The sequence below is a fragment of the Carassius carassius genome, chromosome 37 (genome assembly GCF_963082965.1).
Source record: "Carassius carassius chromosome 37, fCarCar2.1, whole genome shotgun sequence".
NCBI lineage: Eukaryota > Metazoa > Chordata > Actinopteri > Cypriniformes > Cyprinidae > Carassius > Carassius carassius.
Genome location: NC_081791.1, coordinates 26,506,028 through 26,531,799, shown reverse-complemented (window position 1 = coordinate 26,531,799; position 25,772 = coordinate 26,506,028). Strand labels below are relative to the sequence as shown.

Genomic DNA, 25,772 nt, shown 5'->3' with positions numbered 1-25,772 from the left:
GAGACTGTGACAAACACTACATACAACATGCATAAAAGATTTCATAATAGGCAATAACATTTATACATATTTATTATTCCACTGTCATTTTAAATGGCCTTTTATCAGTGGAATTCTAAAATTAGATTTTCAAGGTTTTTTTCACATCCTTTTACCCAGATGCATTGTGGGAAGTAAGTGTAAGTGTTCTGGCAGGTGCCTGCGGGTGACTGGAGCGGGACGACGGGTAAGGGAGGCGGCGGTGTGGGGGATATCCCGTGCAGACGGATGCGCAGCGGCAGTTATGTTAAAGCCATGGGAGACATGGAGGACAGCGACGACTCGGACGGACCCCCTTCACCCAAACCCTCTCCAAAATCCGCCGCCAGACGCCAGAGTTACCTGAAGGCCACACAGCACTCGCTCAATGAACAGCAGCCGCCGCTGCTACCCCCTCGCAGGTGATCCTGCACGCTAAACACACACTACACACACACAACACACACACTGCACACACTACACACACACTTTACACACACTGCACACGCACACTACACACACACTGCACACACACTACACACACTACACACACACTGCACACACTACACACACACACACTGCACACACTACACACACACAACACACACACTGCACACACTACACACACACTTTACACACACTGCACACACTACACACACACTTTACACACGCTACACACACTACACACACACACTGCACACGCACACTACACACACACTGCACACACACTACACACACTACACACACACTGCACACACTACACACACACACTGTACACTCACTACACACGCACACACACACTACACACACTAAACACACACTGCACACACTACACACACACTGCACACGCACACTATACACACACTGCACACGCACACTACACACACACTGCACACACACTATACGCACACTACACACACACACTATACACGCACTACACACACACACAACACATACAGCACAGACACGCTACACACACACACACACACTACACACACTGCACACACACTGCACAGACACTACACACACACACTGCACACGCTACACACACACACACTGCACACGCACACTACACACACACTGCACACGCACACTACACACACACTGCACACACACTACACACACTACACACACACTGCACACACTACACACACACACTGTACACTCACTACACACGCTACACACACGCACACTCCACACACTACACACGCACACTACACACACACTGCACACACACTACACACACACTGTACACTCACTACACACGCTACACACACACACACACACACTACACACACTGCACACACACTACACACACACTGCACACGCACTACACACACTACACAGAAACTGCACACACTACACACACACACTGCACACGCACACTACACACACTGCACACACTACACACACACTGCACACACACTACACACAAACTGCACACACTACACACACACTGCACACGCACTACACACACTACACAGAAACTGCACACACTACACACACACACTGCACACGCACACTACACACACTGCACACACTACACACACACTGCACACGCACTACACGCACTACACACAAACTGCACACACTACACCCACACTGCACACACACTACACACACTGCACACACTACCCACAAACACTCCACACGCACTACACACACAACACACACACTGCACACACTACACACACACTTTACACACACTACACATGCTACACACACACACTGCACACGCACTGCACACGTACACTACACACACACTGCACACACACTACACACACACTGCACACACTACACACACACTGTACACTCACTGCACACGCTACACACACACGCACACTACACACACTCCACACACTACACACACACACACACACACACACACACAAACACACACACACACTGTACACTCAATACACACGCTACACACACACACACACACTGCACACACACTACACACGCACTACACACACTACACAGAAACTGCACACACTACACACACACTGCACACGCACACTACACACACACTGCACACGCACTACACACACTACACACAAACTGCACACACTACACACACACTGCACACGCACACTACACACACTGCACACACTGCACACACGCACTACACACACGCTATACACACACTACACACATACTGCACACACACTACACACACGCTATACGCACACTGCACACACACTACACACACACTATACACACACTACACACGCTACACACACACTGCACACACTACACACACTGCACACACTACACACAATGCACACGCACACTACACACACACTGCACACACTACACACACACTGCACACACTACACACACTACACACACTGCACACACACACACTGTACACACTACACACACTGCACACACTACACACACACACCCTGTACACACACTACACACGCTACACACACACACTGCACACACACTGCACACACTACACACACACTGCACAGGCACTACACAGACTACACACAAACTGCACACACTACACACACACTGCACACGCACACTACACACACTACACACACTGCACACACACACTACACATACGCTATACACACACTACACACACATTACACACACTACACACACTGCGCACACACACTACACACACGCTACACACACTACACACACGCTACACACACACTGCACACACACTACACACGCTATACACACACTACACACACACACTACACACACACACTACACACACACTACACACATGCTATATACACACTGCACACACACTACACATACGCTATACACACATTACACACATACTGCACACACACTACACACACGCAATACGCCCACTACACACACTGCACACACACTATATGCACACTACACACACACTGCCCACACACTATACGCACACAACACACACTGCACACACACACTACACACACGCTAAACACACACTACACACACATTACACACACTACACACACACTGCGCACACACACTACACACACACTACACACACGCTATACACACACTACACACACACACTGCACACACACTACACACGCTATACACATACTACACACACACTACACACACGCTATATACACACTGCACACACACTACACACACGCTATACACACACTACACACATACTGCACACACACTACACACACGCACTACACACGCTACACACACACTGCACACGCGCACTACACACACTACACACACAATACACTGCTCACACACTATATGCACACTACACACACACTGCACACACACTATACGCACACAACACACACACTGCACACACGCACTACACACACACTATACACACACTACACACGCTACACACACACTGCACACACACTACACACGCTACACACACACTGCACACGCGCACTACACACACTACACACACACACTATACACACTTTACACACACTACACACACTACACACACACTGCACACACACTACACACGCTACACACACACTGCACACGCGCACTACACACACTACACACACACTACACTGCACACACTATATGCACACTACACACACACTGCACACACACTATACGCACACTACACACATACTGCACACACACTACACACACTGCACATAAACACACACTACACACACACACACAGATAACCTACACAGATAAACACACACACACACAAATTGTGAAACTACATTATGAATTTACACAAAGCTCCTAATCCTAATATCCTAAACTGAACATCTCAGCATGGATGGCATGAGGAACACATCCATTATGACCAGCAGATGGCAGCACAGTGACAGGTTGACTGGTAAAAGCTTCAAATGAGAAGAGATTTCCAATTCTTTTTTGATATTAAAATAAAATGATACACAGCTTAATTAACACTCTGTTAGTGATGTAATGTTGTTGGTCTAACACAATCAAAATTGCCAAATTATTGTCTGATGAATAGTCTAACATAAAAAGCTCTCTTTATTAATTATGAGTATGTTGGCTACCATTGCTATAAATGTATGTTATAAACTTTAGATGACATGAAACTGTGGTCAGAAGTCTTTCATAAATGTGAAAACGTTGCAGTTGTATGGAGAGGGAAGTGTTGTCTGCAGTTATGTTCCCTCCAGTGTTAAAAGAAAACTTACACCCCAGTGCTGGATTAAAAGTGTTGCATAATGTGGTCTTTAAAAAACAGTATTCAGGATACACTACATGCACAGTATGCTACTATTAATATCCAAACATAACCATAGTGCAGTAGATTTCTACAGGGGGCTTCAGCAAACGATATGATTTCAAATAAGCATTAAAGAAAACTAAAACTTTTAAAAATGAAGTTATTTCATATTTTTATACAACCTTGTTGGTCCCGGAACAGCATTTTTGTCAATGAGATGTTAGGCACAAGAAAAATAATAGGTTAAGAGTTTGGATTGAAGCTTGAAATACATCATTTATGATTAATTTCCTAGGAAAGTTACGCAGTTGAGTCAGTTGTTAATAAATGTTAGACACGAACAGCAGACTTTGATGTTGGATGGTCATGTGACGGCCCTTCCCATCAGGCCGAGCCCATGTTCCTTCATGCAGAAGCAGTTTGGCGTGGCTTGGTCTCCTCTGCAGAGCACCACCTCAGTGCCACACCTGCACAGGTTAGTGTTTAGCCCCGCCTTCGTCTGATCACATGACCACTCAGACGCACTCTCACTCTGTCCAGTGAAAGCACTGTCCTGTCCTGAGTTTTAAACTTAACATCCCGATGCATGACAAACACATCCACCACCATCCTGACTAACTCCTCTCTGACCTTCTTAGATTTTATTTATTTGTTTTTTAGGCTTGGTCAAGTTGGTCGGAACTGTTCTCCTGTACTGCACCTGGCTCTCGCTTGCTACTGAAAATAAAATAAAATGTGATTTGCAGAGTGGCACAAGGGAGATGGATGCAAAGGTCTCCTGCACTCATTCTCTAGTGTTTGTGTGTGTTTCTCTCAGTTGTATGCCGTCTCTATGCGAGGTCTCCACCAATCGCAGCTTGGATAACCTGGAGTGTCTGATGGGAGCGAACGAGGCAGCTCTGCAGCACTGGGACGCTGATGGGGGCTTCGGTCAGCGCTGCTCCACACTGGGACGAGGCTCCACCATGGGACAGGTGACAAACAACCCCCAGAACACTCTAGAAACCACAGCAGTAAAGTTTAGCTCTCTCAACACCACTCCCATGTTCTTCTCCAGATGTTAAACCTCTTGTAAATGAGGTCGCTCTGCATCACAGGGCAAAGGCTGAAATGTTTCAGAGCGGTTTTGCTGTTCACTTGACCTCAGGAACGGAGTGTTCCAGATTAAAATGCTGTAAGACATCCTTAAGCTAGTTTAAGGAGACGTGGAGGGTGGGAAATCAGTTAGAGGGCATGTTTTCAGGACGAGATACTCAAACGCTCGCTCTACTGATGGAGACATCAAGACTCCTGAAGCAAGACGATGCTCCAAAGCCTTTTCTTCGGAGGAAAGAGCATTGATCTGTTTGGCTGAATGGGATAATGTGCAGTGAAGACTGATGGATGATTCAGAAGTTGTTTCTGAGATGCTGTTGGATTCTGGGATCAAAGGGAAAGAAGTCAGGAAAGATGAGGACAGCAGAACTGATTTGTAGCAATTATAAGTATTTTTCCTGGGAAATGGCTTGTGATTTCTCATTCAGTGAGCTCTTAAGGTGCAGTTTGGTGTGCTTTACGGTTTGTTTTCTTTTAATAGAAGTGTCTCCTGCTGGACAAACAAACACAAACTCTCTCTTTACTTTTTAGAGCGTGTGAACCGTGATTGTGTTTTGTTTGCAGGTTAGTTTGGAGAGACCTAAAGATTCAACTGAATCATTTAGCAGTTTACTGACTCTCTGAGGCGTCTTCTGCACCCTGCCTGATGAATTTGGAGCAAAACAAAAGTTAAAATTATATTTAAGCAAAAGAAAAATACCTTTTGAAATGACTTGCATAGATATTAAAAGAATGCTTTTTTTAATGAAGGCTTTTTTTGTTTTTTTTAATGCAGACATAAAAATTTTCAATGAGGATTCTTATTAGTTTCTAAATAAAAACACTGTAGCACAGTAACATAAATTAATGTACAGCAGCATAAATTAAAAGCCGGACAAAAAATACTATATTGTTGTAGAAATATTTTACTATTTAAATAACATATCTTTAGATTTTATCCATAATACAGTATTTATTCTTAAATATCTAAAGCAGTTCAAAACATATTATTAGACTTAAAACAGAATGAATTTCCATATTATATTATATTTATATTATATTATAAATATTTGAATTTTATTTCAATTCATATTTTTCAAAGATTTTTGAATGAGACTTTGTGGTGAAATATGGTCTAAATAAGTATTTTATTTTATTTCTTTCCCACAATACAGTATTTAAATTTTTTTTACAAAATGACAAACAGTAATGTCATGGTCCAAAACATATTATTAGACCTAAAACAGAATTACATTTTCTTTTTATATTATATTATATTCCATTTGAAATGGGTTTAATAACATTGTTTGCTAGACCGATACAAAACAATACAAACAGTATTATTATTTTATTATTATTACTTAACAATTTTCACAATTGTAAGGGAGCTTTATTTCTTTTTTCTTTTCTTTTTTTATGGTGAAAAAAGGTCTAAATTAAAAGCATTTTTTACCAATTTATAAAACAAACCCCTCATCCACAGACAAGGAGCAGTAAAACTGTAAGAAGGAATACAGTTAAAGATCTTTCTCATTTTAAGCCACATTTGTCGCATTATACTGAATGGAGAGTGCTCAAGCAAACCTTCCATTGTCTCCTCATGTCCGCACTCCTATGTATCAGTCCACCCTAAAGCGCCGGCCGCATCTCGCCCCATGCGAGGCTCGCTTGTGGGCAGGCCACGGCCATCTGCCCCGCCGGCCTCGTGCGGGACGTTTCAACCTGCACGTGTCCTTTCAGGTGGAGCAGGGCTACCGGAGCGGTGCGGCGTACGGTCAGCTGGACTCTCAGGCGCTGGAGGCCTTGGATCTGCCCACACCCAGCTGCTTCCGCTCCCGGAGCCACAGTTACCTGCGCGCCATCCAGGCCGGCTGCTCTCAAGACGACGACACGGGCTCCGCAGACTCCGACGAGACACCACCCATAACCTCATCCATCAGCAGCTACAGCAGCGCCACCGGTGAGTCACAAACAACACACAAACAGGGACCTGCCGTACACCCTAAAAACTACATCAGAGTCAATAGAAAAAGACGGATTACATTTTGTGTAAAGAAGATTTAATGACCGTTAAGATTTTTTCCATTTTAACATTACTGTCGTGACAGCAATGCACTTTTCTTTTCTTAAATTCTCATTAAAATATTTTACTTTTGACATCTTCATTATTGTCAATGGGGATTCTCATCGGATTTTAATGAATATACATACTGTATTATGAATATTGTACACCAGCATAAAATAAAAGCCGGGAAAAACAAATAATATCTTGATATATAAGTATTTTACTATTTAAATTGCATATCATAAATGTCTTATTTTTTTGAGTAAAATAGGGGGGGGGGTGAAATATAAGCTTGCATTCGTAACATTAATCATAATATAGTTTTTTTCACTTATACAGTACTTTTCAGAAGTTTGAGGTCATTTTTTGTTTTTTGGAGAGAAAAATGTATACTTTTTTTTTTTTTTTTGCAAGGATGCACAAAATCGAAAGTGACAGTAAAGACATGTATAATGTTACAAATTATTTATATTTTAAACAAATGTTGTTCTTTTGGACTTCCTATTCAACAAGAATAACAAAAATATATATATTTTTAAATAAATGTATCAGTTTCTACAAAAAATATTGTGCAGCACAACTGTTTTCAACATTGATAATAATCAGAAATGTTTCTTGAGCAGCAAATCAGCGTGATTCAGAGTGATTTCTGAAGATCATGTTTGATATATGAATATATTCACACTGAAAACAGTTATTTAAATTTGTAATGATATTTCACGTTTTTATTGTATTTATAATGAAATAAATGCAGCTTTGGTGAACAGAAGAAACTTCTGTCAAAAACATTTAAAAAATCATACTGACCCCGAACTTTGAAATGGTACTGTATGTTGTCATTTGTGGTTTATGGCTGTGCATTTAGAGTAAAGTATTTTATTACATGAGAAACTGAAAGAAAGGCAGTGAATGATTGATGCATTCGATATTACTATATAATCTTGACACTTTAAAGTAATGATGCCGACCTCTGAAAAGAATGGACCTTGCTGTCATGTATCACAGGGATAGTGCTGAACTTGCATATGCAAAAACGAAAGTGTTGATAAAGAAGACAAAGTCCACGATATGGAACATAATAACATCCTGATAAGCACAGGTCTCGTGGACTTTTCACTGATCATGATGTTATTTTATTGCCTCCAAAGGCGATGTCAGTGCAGTCAAACAGGCCTTGTTTTTCTTTCTCTGTAATAAAGACTTTAGTGTGAAGTCGGATCTATTTTGCTTTGAGAGGTCGGCATGTGGGCAAGTCCAGACAGATGATCTGGAATCATGGTGTGAGGGTAAAAACAGCCACTAGACCATGCCGACTGTCTCATAGTGATCCTCTTAAAGGGATAGTTCCCCTGAAAAATTAAAATCTCTCATCATTTACTCACAGAAGGCTTATGTAGAAGCACATGAGGCATATGGACTACTTTGGTCCATTTTGGAGACAAACATTTGGAGGGATTTGGTGCTTGGATTTGGTGCTTTTTTCACTCATGTGGTCAAGATTATGGAAGCTTGTTTCCTCAACAGAATCAAAAAATAATTGCTGCTGCTGCAGTCATAGTGTTTATAAGGTCTCAAATGGCCAGTGTGTCACTCTCTCTCTCTCTCTCTCTCTCTCTCACACACACAAAATCTTCTGACCTACATTAGCACTGGTGGTGTCCTGCGAGATGAGTCCTTCAGCTTAACGGCTGATGTTTCTCGGCCCATCATGACCAACTCTGGCAAAACCTCCACTGCAAATTAAACCTCATCTTAACCGGTTTTCAGAGGAATTAACCGACATCAAGCAGATTAGTTTGGCACAACGCTTAATAAACCAGCAGCCAGTGGACCGTTCTGATTTTGCAGTTGATCTACTTAATTTGTATTGCATTTTACTGCATATCGAAAGGTCTTATAATTTGAAATGCGAACATAGTCCAGATTGATTCAGTCAGACAACATTCCCCTGATTTCTTGATGATCTTGAAACGTTTTGAGAAGGCTGACCACTTGTGTACTAAGTACAAAGCACAGTTGTATGCTCAGAATAGCAAATAATGAAATCTCGTCTATTTTTGGAGAGGAATCTGGCTAATGCTATTTAGTTTAGGTAGCAAGCTGTCAAGAAAAACAAATCTTGGCCATCTGTTTACCATTTCTGCAAAAAAAACAAAAAAAAAAAAAACCCTGTGCTATTTTTTGCCTGTTCCATTTGGCATAGCATACTTTCTTACTCTTATACTATGCTTATTTTGCACAGCAGTTCTGATTATGTTTTTTTCAGTATATGTATAAAAATAAATTTGATAAAATAAGCAGCTTACTTGATGAAAAACTGTATCCCAGAATGCAATGCACTTGACTTGACCTTTTATTTCCGGCATGAATAATGCATACAGTTTCACTTCACTTTTAAACCTAGCAAACAGTATATTAAACAGCATTCAATAAAAGCCATTTTAGTAACATTTAGTAGCTTTACTGAATAAAATCGCATTTGCAGGGTGCATGCGTCATCAAGCCTAGTTTATTTCAGTTCACTGAGCATCACATTCACGAGTTATATGCATGTTACAGCCATCTATGCTTAACTAAGAAAAACTGTCAAATTTAGACCTGTTAATATTCTAAAATAAGATATTTTTATAAAGTATGCAGCCTACGAATGCAAACTCTAAAGGATGTAACCTTCAGTTTGAGAAACGAACAATATATGTGTATGTAGTGTAAATTTATTATGCATATTAAAAACACACACAAGCATGCATATATTTCAGAAAATGTTATATTTATATATCAAATATATTAATATATAATATAAATTATATTAATCTACATATTAACATGTCAATATTTTCATATATACTGTGTAATTATATATACATAATAAATATACATAGCACATACAGATATGCACCCTAAACAAAAACTTTTATTTTGGATGTGATTAATCGTTTGATAGCACTAAAAATGAATGCATGCATGAATGAATAAATGCATTCAGTAGGCTATGTATAATAAAAAGTAATTTTACAAGTAATAAAAAACTAAGGAAAAGAAAGGAAAAGATTAAACAGCTTTGAAGAAGAGAACGCGCGCGCAAGCGGGGATTCTGTGTGACGCACAAACAGCGATTCTGATTTGTCCGCGTCAATCTATATGCCCCGCCCACCGACCAATGAGAGCTTAGCGAGTGAACGCCTCGAGCGCGTCTCCCTCCAATCCCGCGTCCTGATAGCGGATTACCGGATCGGTTCTTTTTCCTCGACTCCTCTAGACGTGGATGGTGGGCTCCGTTGAACGAAAAGATTTAACAGCGGGTGGTTTCGGAAGAAACACAGAAAACAAAAACAAATAACACCCTTTCAGTGAATCTTTTAATCGTGTCTTTTTTGTTTAACGCGACGGGATGGACGCACGCCGTCGACGCTGATCGCTTCACACACAGAGGAAGAGGAAAAGGTGTGTGGATTTGTGTAACGATCGAGCGAAAGCGCTCAGCATCGCCTCGAGACAATTTTGGCATGAGCTCGGGGTCAGAGGAAATCACGAATAACACATCTGGTGATTAGCGAGATTTAGCATCGGAGATACGTTTCCGTTAATCGTTTCATTATCAGATTTAGAGATATTGTGATTTCATTAGCAGGTTAGCTCACGCTAGCATGTGCTTGTGGCTTCTGTAGGTGTGTTTATGTTGATGCATCTGTCTAGACAGGCAAAGCATGTCAGCATCGCCTACCTGAACATGACAGCTTGCATCTCACGCGTGCAGTTTTCCTTCAAAGTACTGTTTTCAGAGCAGTGCATGCGTGTGGATCAACAGTGCACGTGTGAGCTCTGCATCCAGTCACACAAAGGCCGGTGTCTATGCACTGTGTTTTAAATCAGGTCAAATGCTATTGTTTGCAATGCAAAGTCAGGGAAAGATTATCTAACATTTGAAGAGAGCATGCATTGTTCATGCTTCCCTGTATTAAGGTGAATATGTAAAGGATCTAAACCCAAATTGAAATTGCTCTCCTCAATCATGAATCTCCATGGAGAAATGTTGGAAAAGTTTGATTAGGCTACGCATATTTTCAGCCATACAAACTATTTTGTTCTACTCCAACTAGACTGAGTGTTTCTCTTCTTGGTAAACACTTGCTGTGCTTTGGAGAGAAGATGTGCACTTAATCTAAAACACTTCCTAATAAGGATTACAAGTCTGAATGAGATGAAAAGGTATGTGTAATGTACCCTGTTACACCTCTTTGCATTTATGGCTTGTATGTACCAAAGGCAGATTTATAATTTAAAGTAGTGACATCACACAAGATACTCAAATTCATGGAGTCAGACTGACTCCTAATGTTCTACATTTAAAGTAAAACTAGTTTAAATTTCAGTAAATATAATAATATTAATAATAAAAAAAGTTTGCATAGGTGTTTTTTTTTGTTGAGCATCCTATTTGATACACCATGCTATAATGACTCATATTATGATATAATGAGAACCTGGAGGAAAAAACAGCCCTGTTTAATCTCTAGCTCTAGGCCCAAAATGGACGAAAATATACAATTTGGTCCAGATGCTGATATTTAAATGGCAAAAAGATGAAAAAAAGCAAAAGTTTTGTCATGTGTGGCCATAGAAATTCATGTTTCAAATATGATACAGTAGCTTTACGGGGTTAAAGTGTTTGTGGTGAATCATTTACTCCCACCCAAACCTGTATGCTGTTTTTTTTCCATTACAGCACAAAGTAATTTAAGGTCTTATGCATGAAACAAAGTGCGTCGGGCTTTTGAAAAGCTTCCATTGGGTTTTTCATTGCATTATATGTTTTAAAACGACAGAGCTTTTTATAATAAAACTAAGCATTTAAATATAATCTAGGCAATAAAATACCTGTAAAGCTCCAAAAAAAAAAGCTTCATCAGCATGTTTCATGTCTTCTGAAGTCATACGATGGCTTTTTGACATGCGGTCAGAATGAAGTCTCATATGATTGAGAGTTGCATAAAGATATGTCAGAGTTCTTTTGTGTTTCGTGCCTCAGTCTGGTCATATTTTGGAGCTTGTCCTCTGTGTGTTCACAGAAAGGCCATGTGAGGTTTGGCCAGGGCCCCGGGGCAGAGCGACTGGCTCTAATGCCGTTAATCTGGATCTGAGCCCCAACTGTGTCATAAACTCATATCACCCTCAGTACCAGACAGTCTTTGCTAAGAGCAAACTACGGTTTTATTCACGACTGTTGAAGTTCTCGAGGGAGGTCGAGATGTGATTATGTGATTAATTCAGTGCTGCTTTGAGATTTGTTCTCAGTATAAAAGTGTTTAATTAAATTGCCACTACATCTCACAGAAGCCAGTCGTTCAATAGCTGTCAGTGGGAATAATTAGCCGTTGCACTTTCATTACTTTGGGGTTTATTGTTTTCCTTAAAGGAGCAGTTCACCTGCAAATGAAAATGTATTCGCCCTCAGGTCAACCAAGATGTAGATGAGTTTGTTTCTTCATCAGATTTGGAGAAATGTAGTATTCCAACACTTGCTCTCCAATGTGAATGGGTGCCGTCAGAATGAGAGCTGATTAAAAACATCCCAAGTAGATCAGTTTATGTCTTGTTGAGAGGAAAGCTGCTTGTCTGTAAGAAACAAATCCATCATTTCGATGTTTTAACTTCAATTCTTTGCTTCTGGCTAAAATATGAGTCCATAATCCAAAATAATGCTTCCTTATCAGAGAAAACCTCCATCTCCTGTTGTCCTCTCACATCAAAATCCACCCACATATTTGTTTAGAGCTGTATTGGATTGTTTTTGCTTGTAAATGGTGTTTGATCCGTGCAGATTTCTCTCCTGATTCAGACGAGATGACTTTTTCACCTGAGAAAACAATATTATAGATCATTGTGTTGTAGTTGAAGCAATGTTTTGAAGTTAAAAGCAACCTAATGATGGATTTGTTTCTTATAAGCATGCAAGTTTTCACTTCACAAGACATTAACTGATGGACTGGAGTGGTGTGGATTACTTGTGGATTATTGTGATGTTTTTACCAGCTGTTGGACACTCGTTCTGACAGGTATGTATTTAGATTGGCTCTTTGTAATCAAATCTTCCCATGTCATCTGTATCGACAAACACATGGTCATAGACTGCTGTGAAGCATCTGTCCTGGCACCAAATGGTGAGCAGAGCACACAATGCCAGCGAGCCGTGCCAGAGAGGAAACAGATTGATCCAATATTGTCTCTGAGCCCCAGAGTCCGGTGTTGGACTTGTCCTGGCACTGAGTCCTCTATACAGCACGGCCAAGACAGAGGAGAATTGTTCACAAACCTCTCGAGGGAGGGTAGATATTAGCCCTGATCGCTCAGTAAAACAGGGTTTTGTGCTTGTTGCAAAACTGTTGATTAATGTAATATTGTAGTCCAGCTCTGTCCTTCAGTGTTGACAGAACTCGTATCAATGGATCTGTCATCAGCTGTGTTCGAAATATGCAAATAAATAGCTATGCTTCTAACTTCTTGGATTTTTTATTTGTATTTTTTGTAAGTTCATTGATCTCAGATATAAAGTTTGGAGACTATTTTTTAGAAAATAAAAGAAATATATTCTCTTATGTTCATCAAGGCAGTATATATATATATTTTTTAATTTAATTTAGTTTTTCATAATATGTAGCTGTTTCTGCACTGAAATCAAACTTCCCCTCTAATTGTTACCAATAATCTGATTATTGCATTTAAGCCTTTAGACTGTCAAGCACTGGCCCATCTCTGTATGATTTTGTTATAATACATATAATTTTCAGTACAAATAACTGTATGGTGATTTAAAATGACTCATGAGGTGGAATAGATTTTGGTTCTACCGCCTACCGGCTTGTACGCTTTCAAAGAAGCTTCTCCTACACCGTTCAGCAGGCTAATAATACACGGCCGAGCGTTATCACCGGGCTTCATGACATGCCGTACCAAACCCAGAGTCTTGTCACCAGATTTCAGCCCATGTTTTGTGGGCGACACATTCCTGACGCATCTGGCATGAGAGGAATGCTGTCCAGATTCCAGAATTTAAATGCCTGTCTTTGTCTCATCTCTTCCTGTGGCTCCCAAGCAGGGGCTGCTGGGAAAAGACGTGTGACGAGATTTTATACTGGGGTTGTGGGACCATTCTGACAGTCCATCTTCTTGTGTTTTTCAGTCTCCACGTGTAGGGCCGTCTATAAGAAGAATCCTCCGCCTATTCCTCCTCGAACCACCTCCAAACCCTACATTGCGGTGACCGTCCAGAGCAGCACCGAATCGGCCCAGGACACGTACCTGGACAGCCAGGACCAGCGCAGCGAGGTCAACAGCCAATCAGGACGCAGCAACTCCTCCGACAGCATCGCCAGCTCTCGGACAGGGAGTCTGGTCAAGGCCAAGCGGCCACCCATCCTGCCCCCAATCCCCGCCCCGCGGGAACCCGTGCCCCTGCCCAGCGCCAGAGTGACCACGCCTCCTCCCACCATAGTCCCGCCCTCTCCCGCCCCAGACGCCAAAAACCAGCCAGCGAGCCTCACAGTGGCACTCAACGATCCGCAAGCCCCGCCCAAAAGAAAACTCTCCTCCATTGGCATTCAGGTTTGTGTGTGTAGGAATATTTTTTATGTCATTATTATGCATTTATGCTAGTGCTGCACGATAAATCGCGTGCGATTGTCATGCGTATCTTATCAGTAAAGCCGGTTCTGTAATCAGTAGTAAATCTCCACCACCTGCTTTCAGATGGAGCAGCATTTACTACACAGAGCCGTATTGTTCACTGTCAAGCTACGCAAAAATTTGCAGATGTTATAATCGTGCGATAATGAAATCGTTTGTGATTATGACGGCTGTTTGCGAAGCTTCTCAGTGAACTCTGGTATTTACACATGCTTTCAGATGGAGCAGCATTTTCTACAAAGAGCCACATTTAATAACGTGTTTTTACTTCAAACTCCCTTCATAATATCAGTCGAGTGTTTCAAATAAATCTGTCTGTTCTCTTACACAGAATAAGGCACGCAACATATTTCGTAGTATTCTAAGTAGGGCTGGACGATTAATCGAAAAGTAATCGAAACCGAAATTTAGAACCTCTAACCGACGTAATTTTCCCATGTCGGTTATTTCGGTTAATTCCTGTTAATACTTCCCCCCCCTTAAAAGCGTGTGTAGCCACATGATTCTGCCAGTCAGTGGCATAAAAGCAAAACATGGAGGTGAACGCCAGTTCAACACATAGTGAGCCTTGAGTCTTCACTTAACTTTGTCAGTTGTATTTGTTTTATGGTTTGGACGTTCAAGCGATTAGACGATCGGATGTGTATTATTATATCGAGCTCCCATGTTCGCGCAGCTGCATTGTGGCACGAAAACTCATAGCTGTGAAGATCGCGCGCACCGAGGAACGCAGTTGTCAGCGCTGTCCTGTGATTTATCACTAAAGTATCTTAGAATCTCAAAACTTATTATAGCATATTTTTCTACTTTTGAAGTAACTATGCTATTTACAACCCCCAGCTTCACAATAATACAGAGACGGTATGACTAATTCACACACGCATTCACTCTGGTACTGTTTACCTTTAATCTTTATTTATCTCTTACACCGAGCAATAATATGTAAGAAATGTTATGAACATAGATAAAATAACTGCTGATAGTGAGCTATGATCGTTCTTTCAATGGGAAAAAATATCCCACCTTTAATAGTCGATCTCAACCGTCTGGCTGAGGTCAGTCTAAAAAGACGCTCAGGACAGTTGACAGAACGCTGCTGCATGTCGACACGAAAGCGTATCATTTTCACGTGTTATTAAGCCTTGCTGCTTGCAAATGTAACCATTCAAAAGACTTTAAAGCATTCAAACACAAGACACGGAAAAGCTGTGCACGCACTGTGCGCACTATGTTCGGTGCGCACTCGGAGAGAGAGCCGCGTCTCACAGACAGCAACACTGAACCGACCTCTCGTTTGCAAAGTTCTCCTTTAAGTTCCTCCTGCACCTCAACGAACAAAAACAAGTCGCAGTTTAAACAAACAGAAAAGGATGTGTAAGAGCCCACTTCAGCACCGCGGTGTTCTGCTGTTCAGGCGTCTCAAAACACTTGAACACCGAGTTTGTCTGTTTTTGCTCTTGTACCGACAAATACATAAAAAATATGTGAAAATACCCGTCTTGGATAGTATGTTCGAAAAAACTTATGTCTTATGTCAGTTATGTCTTAGGTTAAAGTAAACAGTTGAGAAAAAAATCGTTATTTGTATTATATTGGATGCATTCATTGTCTCTTAAAGTGACCGCGCCTTATAGGGCTTGGGCGCCGCATTGCATTCTGGGACGTGGCAGGCATGTTGATGAACAAATAAACAGAATGAACATACAAATTAAACACTTTCAAACAGGGCCCACTGTTACAACCTGAACCGGGGACCCGCAAACCCCAACTATGGCCCTGTTTACCTTACAAACCTTGTAAGTGAACTATGAGGGCAAAAAAACTAAACAGAAACAAAATAATCGTTCATTAATAGTAATCGAGGTAAAATGTTCAATTAATCGAGGTTTTGACTTTAGGCCATAATCGTCCAGCCCTAATTTTAAGCAGTGATAAAGGCTTGCATCATCATATACTTTTTTTATAATAAGAACTCAAACCATAAATAAACCATATATTGCTGTAGTACTGTGTTTATGAGTCACGCTGAATCAATGAAAGCAGTTAAATCTTGAGTTTATTCAGCTACTGCTAAGGGTTTCTTCTGCGAGGCGTATTTGGAGATTCAGTGTGAGAGCGCCCCCTGGCCTTCAGATGGAGATTTACTTCTGATCACAGAACCGTGCTTCACTGACAATATGCACGTGACAATATCACAGCTTTGGCCTAATCGCGATAGCAATTTTATTGCAATTTATCATGCAGCCCTATTTTATGCTATCGGATGATGTATTCGGTGCCAGGTTATGTGACGTCACTCTTATTTGGTAGTCAGTCGCTGCTCATTTGCATGAGCTTTAACTCTTCAGGTGTTCATTTCTGGTTAATTTGCTGTTGCAAAACATCAGTGTGAGTGCATTTTAAGAAATAGAAGCTGTTTTTATTATTGAACATTTTAAGAATTTTTTTAGTGAATTTTATCGGTATAGGCCTGTAGGTTATTACAATTCATTATTGGAATTTGATCATTTAAAAAACAAAAAAATTGCCAACTTAAATAAATATAAATAAATGGCTAATAAACACAAAAATCATTTGATGTTAGTTGTATTTTATCGTAGCATTGGTCAATTTTGGGAGAAGATGAAATGCAATGGATATGTAGTCATTTGTTTGGTTTTTTTAATCATTTTTTATTTTTTTAATTAGGTATTTAAGGATGCATTTAAATATTTATTTAATGGTTTTATTTAGAGAAATTTAACCCTCCACACTTTACTCTTTATTTACAAAATTACATATAAACAATAACTGTATAATAAAGTATAATAACATTTCTAGTTGTGTAAAATTATATTATACAATTCTGATCATTTATATAATTTTTATTTTTACATTTTTCATTATTTATATTATATATAAAATGTGACACTTGCTGGCAAAATAAGTCAGAATACAAGTGAAAAATGTCAGTTTAGTCGAATTTTCACAAAAAAAAGTTCATTAAGGCCTCGTCTAGTGAACCCAGTGCTCCACATAGTCATTAAACAACTAAAATGATCCTTATTTGTGTTTTCTGAGAGTTGTACCTTCATTGTTTTAAAAAGTTGTTTATTCAAGCGAACCACTTCTGCGTCTGACGTTTTCGTTTTGAAAGGAACATGCAGGAAAAAGAAAATAAAATTGCAAGACTTGATTGATGTTAAGAGTTCATAAAAGTGATAATAAGACATGAAAAAGATCTCACAGTAACTAACTGTGACTCATTTTGCCATCCCAGGTCACATATATTACACCAAAAATAACTATAATAAAGTACAATTTTATTGGTTGTGTAAAATTGTAGGATATTTGACAATTCTAAAAATGTAAATTATTATATATATATATATATTAGTGGTGGGCATAGGTTATTTTTTTAAAATCTAGATTAATCTCACTGTGATCTTGAAATTAATCTAGATTAAAATGGCTCATTCGAATTCTGCCGAAGGCATTCAGAATATGTGTGTCACCCAAATAAAATTGACAAACAGTAAGTCTTTGAGAAGGGGTTTATCAAGCTAGGTGGTGCATTAGACCAGGGGCTCATCTCCTGTTTCAAAAATGCATCACAAAGTGCTTGAAAAAGCTGTAAACTAATTCCACATTGCACAAGGTGCAAACAACCTTACGCCTGTTTCACACATACTCTGTCTGTAGTGCGTATGTGTTGCATTTTTTTGTTACGCACCCATGTTAACGGATTCCAGTTGTGTTCCAGGAGCGTGTTGCGTCTGCAGCAGTGCAGCGATCGTTTACGTACCGAGTAGCGGACTGCAAACGCGTCCTGTGTGAAAGCACATCGAGTCCGTGCTGCACCACATACGTAACGCACACGGACTGCATACGCACTGCAGACGGAGTATGTGTGAAACAGGCGTGAGCAGCGCCGTAGCTGGGGTCAGCGGGGACCCGGTGAAGGTTGTACCAGTGAAATGGTTTAATTTGTATGTTAAATTATTTTTATTTATTAGATGGTGGTGTTGGCGCAGTGGATAAGACACATGCCTTTGGTGTGAGAGACCCGGGTTCGAATCCACTGTGAGACACCAATGTGTCCCTGAGCAAGACACTTAACCCCTAGTTGCTCCAGAGGCGTGCGACCTCTGACATATATAGCAATTGTAAGTCGCTTTGGACAAAAGCGTCAGCTAAATGTAGATAATAATAGGCCTTATTTATTTGTGCTATTTACACAATGTTTAAGTTTTTTTCAAGTTTGTAGGTGTCAAGGTACAGAAACCAAATAATTAAATGTAAAATAGCACTGGATAGTCTTCAATGTAAAAATGAAATATACAATCAAATCTACATTTATTCAGACACCTTCAACATTTCTCACATTATTACAGTTTTGCTATATAGATCAAAAATTATATCTGGTGTCTGAATAATTTTTGGTTTGACTGTTAGAACTACAAAGTAATTCAGTCAAGAGCAGTGAGCGATTTTCATTTTCATTTTCTTGGATTAACATTACAGCAGCCAGTAGCTAAATTTGACGCGGTCACTTTAAGAGAGAATGAACGCATCCAATATAATACACATCCTATTTTTTCCTCAACTGTTTACTTTCACTTAGGAAATAACTGACAGTTTTTTCGAGCATAATTTCCAAGGTGGATATTTTGACATATTTTGTATGTATTTGTCGGCACAAGAGCAAAAATAAGCAAATTCGATGTTCAAGTGTTTTGAGACGCCTTTCTCTGCGTGAGCCCTGAACACCAGAACACCACAAAAACTGAATTGGGCTCTTTCACATCTTTTTGTTTGTTCAAACTGCGATTTGTATTTGTTCGTTCAGGAGCAGGAGGGACTTCGAGGAGAACTTCGCAGAAGAGAGCTCGGTTCAGTGTCGCTGTCCGTGATGCGCGGCTCTCGATCTCTCTCGTGCGCAGTGTGCACCGAGCACAGCGTGCGAGTAACCAGCTACTCTCTTCAGCTTTTCCGCGTCTTGTGTTTGGATGCTTTAATGTTTAAATCGACAAGCGGTAAGGCTTAAAAACACGTGAAAGGGATAAGCTTTCGTGACGATGCGCAGCAGTGGCCCGTCAACTGTCCTGAGCATCTTTTTAGGCTGGCCTCAGCCAGTCGGTTATATAAAATATCAAGGTGAAAGTCATCATAGCTTGCTTAGTATAGACCCAGCTCCCAACCCAACTCTGAGAATAGATTAACGGCGATATTTTTTTTTATCGCCCGATAAGAGTCTCACGTTAACGCAGCACATTAACGCCGATAACGGCTGATAACGACCTCTTTACACTCGAGCTGTTTGGCTGAACCAGTCAGTGACCTCCTAGTGCGGTGTTGAGCTCATTAGAGCTGTATTTTAAATTCTAGACGTGTTGGATCTGAGTTGTTTCTCTCGTGGCAGGTGGATTGTGTGCAGCCGATTCTGAGAGAGGAGCAAACTCCCACCACCAGGTTCCAGTCCATCGGGGTTCAGGTTGAAAACGGCAGGCCGTGAGTTTCCTTTCCGCCTTTTGCATCCTCCAGAAAAGAAAAGTTGCACCTCCATTTAGTGCCTTGGAATTTAATATGCATGTTGACAGCAGCACTTCTCACAAAAGTGTGGTCTGATTGCTGTGTATGTGTGTGTATGTACTGGTATGTATAGTTTATGAGGACACAAATGTGTACAATGACATAGGTACTACAATGTTAACATGGTTTATGAGGACACTTCCTGTGTCCCTGTAAATCAAGTCTTAAAAAACATACAAAACTGTGTTTAATGAAATTCAAAAATTGGCAGTAGTTTTCTGAGAGGGGTAGGTTTAGGTGTAGGGCGATAGAAAATACAGTCTGTACATGATAAAAACCATTACGCCTATGGAGAGTCCCCGTAAACCACAAGTGTGTGTGTGTGTGTGTGTGCGTGTGTGTGTGTGTGAGTCAGCAGCAGAGTTTCTCAGCCATGTATGGCGCTGAAAACACTCACAAGTAATGATTCAGTGCAGACGGCAGGAGATAATGAGATTCTGCACGCATCTCCCACTCGCTTTGTTTCCTGGCGCTCTCCGTTGCAGTCTATTTTCATATCTCTCCATCGCTCTGATTTACTTGTCTCTCTGTAAGTGTGCTGTGTCCCACACACCAGCTGTCTGTCTTTCTCCCGGCCTGACTTCCCAGTCTCTTTTTATTTTCTCTTTATTTGTCAAATTGATATTTATAAATAGATTTAAAATTCTTAATAAGTTAAAATATAATAACAAATGAATAAAGCGGTGTTGTTAGTTGTTTCGTTTGATTTCTCTAATTTAGTTCTCCCATCTAGTATTTTTTCATTTTAAAGTCCTGTAATCAAATATTTTTATCCCATAAAACTCATCTTTGATCATCAAAATGATACAAAAAAAAAAAAAAAAAAAACGTAAATTTTATTTATAGGGCACATTTACATTCAGCTTACACTGACCAAAGTGCTGTACAAAACAATCATAAAATACAGTAAAGTATGAAATAAAATACAAATTAAATCCAAGATAACAACACTAATCCATAAATTAGAAATTAGAAAAGGCCATAGAATAAAAATGAATTTAAATTGAATTCTAAAGGAGACAGGAAGCCAGTGGAGCGATATGATCACGTTTTTTTGCACTGGTTAACAATCTGTCCGCTGCATTCCTGACCATCTGCAAACGAGCCAGTGAAGATTGGGGAAGACCTAGGTATAGGGAATTACTGTAGTCCAATCCTGATGTGATAAATGCATGAATAACTTTTTCCAAGTCTTGAAAGGAAACTGTTGATTTAATTTGAAGACCCAACCAGGCTACAATAGTCCAAAAATAATCACTTATTATAAATGTAACGTAGTGATTTGGGATAAGACAAATAGGCGGTTTGGTAGATGAATTTATGATGTACTCTTTCATTATATTTCATTTTATATACAAGTGTTACATAGTGTTGCTTTAAAGTATCTTGAATGTAACCGTACACTCTTTCCTCATTTACTATACACAGATCTATGAATATGCAAAATAGCCCCGCCTCCAGATCCACTGAACTGTAGTAAACGAGAAAGGATAATGACTGACAAAACAACTTTTGTAGATTTCTGAATATTTTGGTTGTATTTTTTAATTATAGTATTTAAATAAATGCATGATCATAATATCATGTTTATATGAACATATTTGAAGTTGTAGAATTTAAAATAGAAAAACAATTAAGTATTCTTATGTCCTTGATGTACAAAACTGAATAATAGTGTAATAAGAATGATGAAACAATTTGTTGGTGGTCTAATATAATAATATATTTTAATTGTATTTTTAAATTACAGTATGTAAAGAAATGCATAATAATGATTAAGAATGCATTTTTAGTTTTATAAAAATAGTTTAACGGTAAATTTATATTTAGGATTTCATAATTAAGGCTTATACAGTTTATATATTATATATATATATATATATATATATATATATATATATATATATATATATATATATATATATATAATATATATGTGTGTGTATATATATATATATATGTGTGTGTATATATATATATATATATATATATATATATGTATATGTATATATGTATGTGTATATAATTGTATTTATTTATATTTTTACAAATTAGAAATGTATTTTTTGCCCTTGATGTACAAAATGAATACATACAAAATATAAATTATTAAAAACTATTTATTCATCATATGAAAAAAAATAAAATAAAATTTTATAGAATTTAAAAAATAGTTTTATTTTTAAATTACAATATTTCTGAAAAATGTGAATTTATAATTGCTAATTTTGTGACACTTTTTTTTTTATAATTTTATTATTCCTTGTTATTTGGTTTCTCTTAAACAGTTTTTTTCCCCCATATAAATTATAATATTTAAAGAAATGTATAATCATGATGTCAATTTTATTTGAAAATGATAGAATGATAAAACTTTATTTTGTGATTAAATTACTAAATCTCTGATAAAATGCATGTTTTAGAAGTAGGACATTATGGTGTGAAGAAGCCATTTCCACAAGGAATGTACTTTCAGCTGTTTTATTTTTTCAGATAATGGATTCATAAACTAATGGAAGGGTGTAGTTTGAGTGTCTTTTAATGGGTCTCTTCTCTCTGTGTGTCTAGACTCAGTCGCTACACTAGCATGGCGTCTAGACAGGAGACGACGGAGGCCGAATCTCAGTCCGACGGTAAACCCTCGCAGAACAAGACGCCCCACCAGAGTCTGGACTGCGGCAGCATTCTCAAACCCTCGCTGCAGGAGAAGCTGGACCCAGCGCTGGACCCGTCCTCCCTCCCGCCGCCCGACCCGTCTCTGCAGGCTGGGAGCATGAACGGGGCCGTGGAACAGCCTGGGGGTGCGGCGTGCCTCAGGGACGGGTGCTGGTTCCAGAAACTTCTTCAGGCCGAGACAGAGCGCATGGAGGCCTGGTGTCAGCAGATGGAGCAGGAGACCAAAGACAAACCGCTGTCAGAGGAGGGTGAGTCTAATCTAAATAAAAAATCAGTTTAATTTTTTAACTAATCAATAATAAAAATAAATGACAATTAATTGTATTAGCCCTCTGTTTAACCCCTTAACTGTCACCCCGTCCCGAATACGGGACGCCTACGGTTACGTCACTATATTACAAACAATTCGAATCTAATCATTGTTGGAAAGGTCTAAGACTCCCAAATATATATTTTACCAATGTTTTTTGTTAAAAATTAACTTTTAAAACCCATTTTAAAATCAGACATTGCATTACCATGTAAACGGTACATCAATATCATGTTAAAAAATGTTTTCAGTCATGAATTATAATAATTTACAAAAACGTGAGTGACAGTTAAGATCATGTTATTAAAATATGCAATTAATTAGTTTTATTTTTCAGTTTATCAAGAAATCTATTAAGTTGATTAACTTACAATAGATAATAAAAAATAGCTGACAATGAATTTCATTATCTAATCAAAAATATTAATAATAACTGTTGGTGTTTTATAATAATATTGATTATTATCCTGTTAATTTTCACCTGGCCCCTCGGTGGGATGCCTACGTTTACTTCACTATATTACAATTAAATCCTGATCGAATCAAGACAAACTATATATCATTGGAAAGGTCTAAGAATTTTAAATACATATCTTATCTTTTTTATTATTTATTTATTATGTAGGAAAATAATTAATTAATTTATGGCAAGAGTGCACCTCAAAAACCTACATCATAACAAGGAGTTCTGACCTTTGTCAAAAAAAAAAAGTCTTCTTTGTTGCCTTTTTCTCTTATCACATTTTAGAAATCATCAGAAATTATATATCACTTGAAATCGCTAAATTTCATGCTTTAAAACCCATTTTAAAATCAAACATTGCATTACCATGAAAATGGTAATCAGCTGCAACTAAATGGTTTGCAAAAAGAGATTCATAATTTTTTTTTAATCACATTGTAATCGAAAAGAATCAGAATCGCTAAAATTCAAATGGTACCCAGCCTGAATAATGATATAATAATTAACACTACTATTACCACTTATAAAAATAACAAAAACTAAATAAATAATTTAATAAAGGGTGGAATAAATTGGCATTATTATGATGCTTAATTTATATATAATATAATTATTTTATTATATACATGATAAAACAATTTTTTTATCTTTTTATATAAATATACAAGTGTGTATGTAAATTTGTGTGCAAGTATAATTTTATACTTTAAAGAATAAAAAAAAAATACATATGTATATATTTATTTATTTAGATTTTTTTTTTTTTTTTTTTACATTTTTATTACCACTTGCCCTTAAAGGGATACTCCACCCCAAAATGAAAATTACCCCCATGTCGCTCCAACCTGTAAAAGCTTTGCTCGTCTTAGGAACAATTAAAGATATTTAGGATGAAAACCGGGAGGCTTGTGACTGTCCCATAGACTGCCAAGTAACTTACACTGTCAAGGTCCCGAAAAGTATGAAAATCATCGTCAGAATACTCCATCTGCCATCAGTGGTTCAACAGTAATGTTATGAAGCAAAGATAATACTTTTTGAATGAGAAGAAAACAAAAATAACGACTTTATTCAACAATTCGTATCCCTTTTAATTAATTTGTAACTTTTTTCTTACTTTAAAAAAATAAATAAAAATAGTATTAAAGGTAACAATTTTCAGTAAAACTTACTGTCTCAGTGTGAAGTTAATTATGCACGTCATCTTTGCCGATCTGTGAATAACTACCTTTAATGAACTTTTCTACCATATTTACCTGAAACCCTGTTTTAGACCTGTTTCAGTGAAATGAATGTGCAGGAATCTCTAGAGCTTCTTTCAGATGCCCAGCGGATCCTTGAATAATGGATGATATCAGTCCCTCATTAACCAGCCTTTCTCTCGTCTGCTAATTCTGGCTCCTGGAGCCGGCGATTAAAGTCATTAGGGTTTTACCTGGGAGGAGTGGAGAGAGAGAGATGATGATGATGATGATGATGATGAGCTATGGTCTCTCCGTGTCGCTGTAGTTTTGGGAAAGGTGCGCAGTGCCGTAGGAAGTGCTCAGCTCTTGATGTCTCAGAAGTTCAAGCAGTTTCAGGGTCTCTGTGAGCAGAACCTGGTGAGTGTCTCTATAACACCCTCTTCACTCACAGGGTCACACACACATATATATATATAACCCCCCAAACGTCTTGCTTTTGAGTTTTTTTTTTTTTTAATTAACAAAAACCTTTTTAAAGTGTTTCTGATTATTGT

General features: G+C 38.7%; 2 protein-coding genes across 4 annotated transcripts in view; one reads left to right on the top strand and one right to left on the bottom strand.

The window, feature by feature from the left end:
* Nucleotides 1-25,772, bottom strand: part of myl9a (myosin, light chain 9a, regulatory) — a 105,339-nt gene that overhangs the window by 65,055 nt on the left and 14,512 nt on the right. The gene's annotated exons all lie outside the window — the stretch shown is intronic.
* dlgap4a (discs, large (Drosophila) homolog-associated protein 4a) overlaps nt 1-25,772 on the top strand; it is a 124,400-nt gene that overhangs the window by 96,030 nt on the left and 2,598 nt on the right. For 2 of the 3 annotated variants that reach the window (XM_059528449.1, XM_059528448.1), the window contains exons 5-11: nt 196-440; nt 5,010-5,166; nt 7,007-7,226; nt 14,512-14,933; nt 20,416-20,504; nt 23,154-23,509; nt 25,544-25,635. In XM_059528449.1, coding sequence (XP_059384432.1) covers nt 196-440; nt 5,010-5,166; nt 7,007-7,226; nt 14,512-14,933; nt 20,416-20,504; nt 23,154-23,509; nt 25,544-25,635 — 1,581 coding nt within the window. Of the gene's footprint in view, nt 1-195; nt 441-5,009; nt 5,167-7,006; nt 7,227-10,534; nt 10,634-14,511; nt 14,934-20,415; nt 20,505-23,153; nt 23,510-25,543; nt 25,636-25,772 lie in introns of those variants that run through there. The other variant, XM_059528450.1, reaches the window with a different exon arrangement.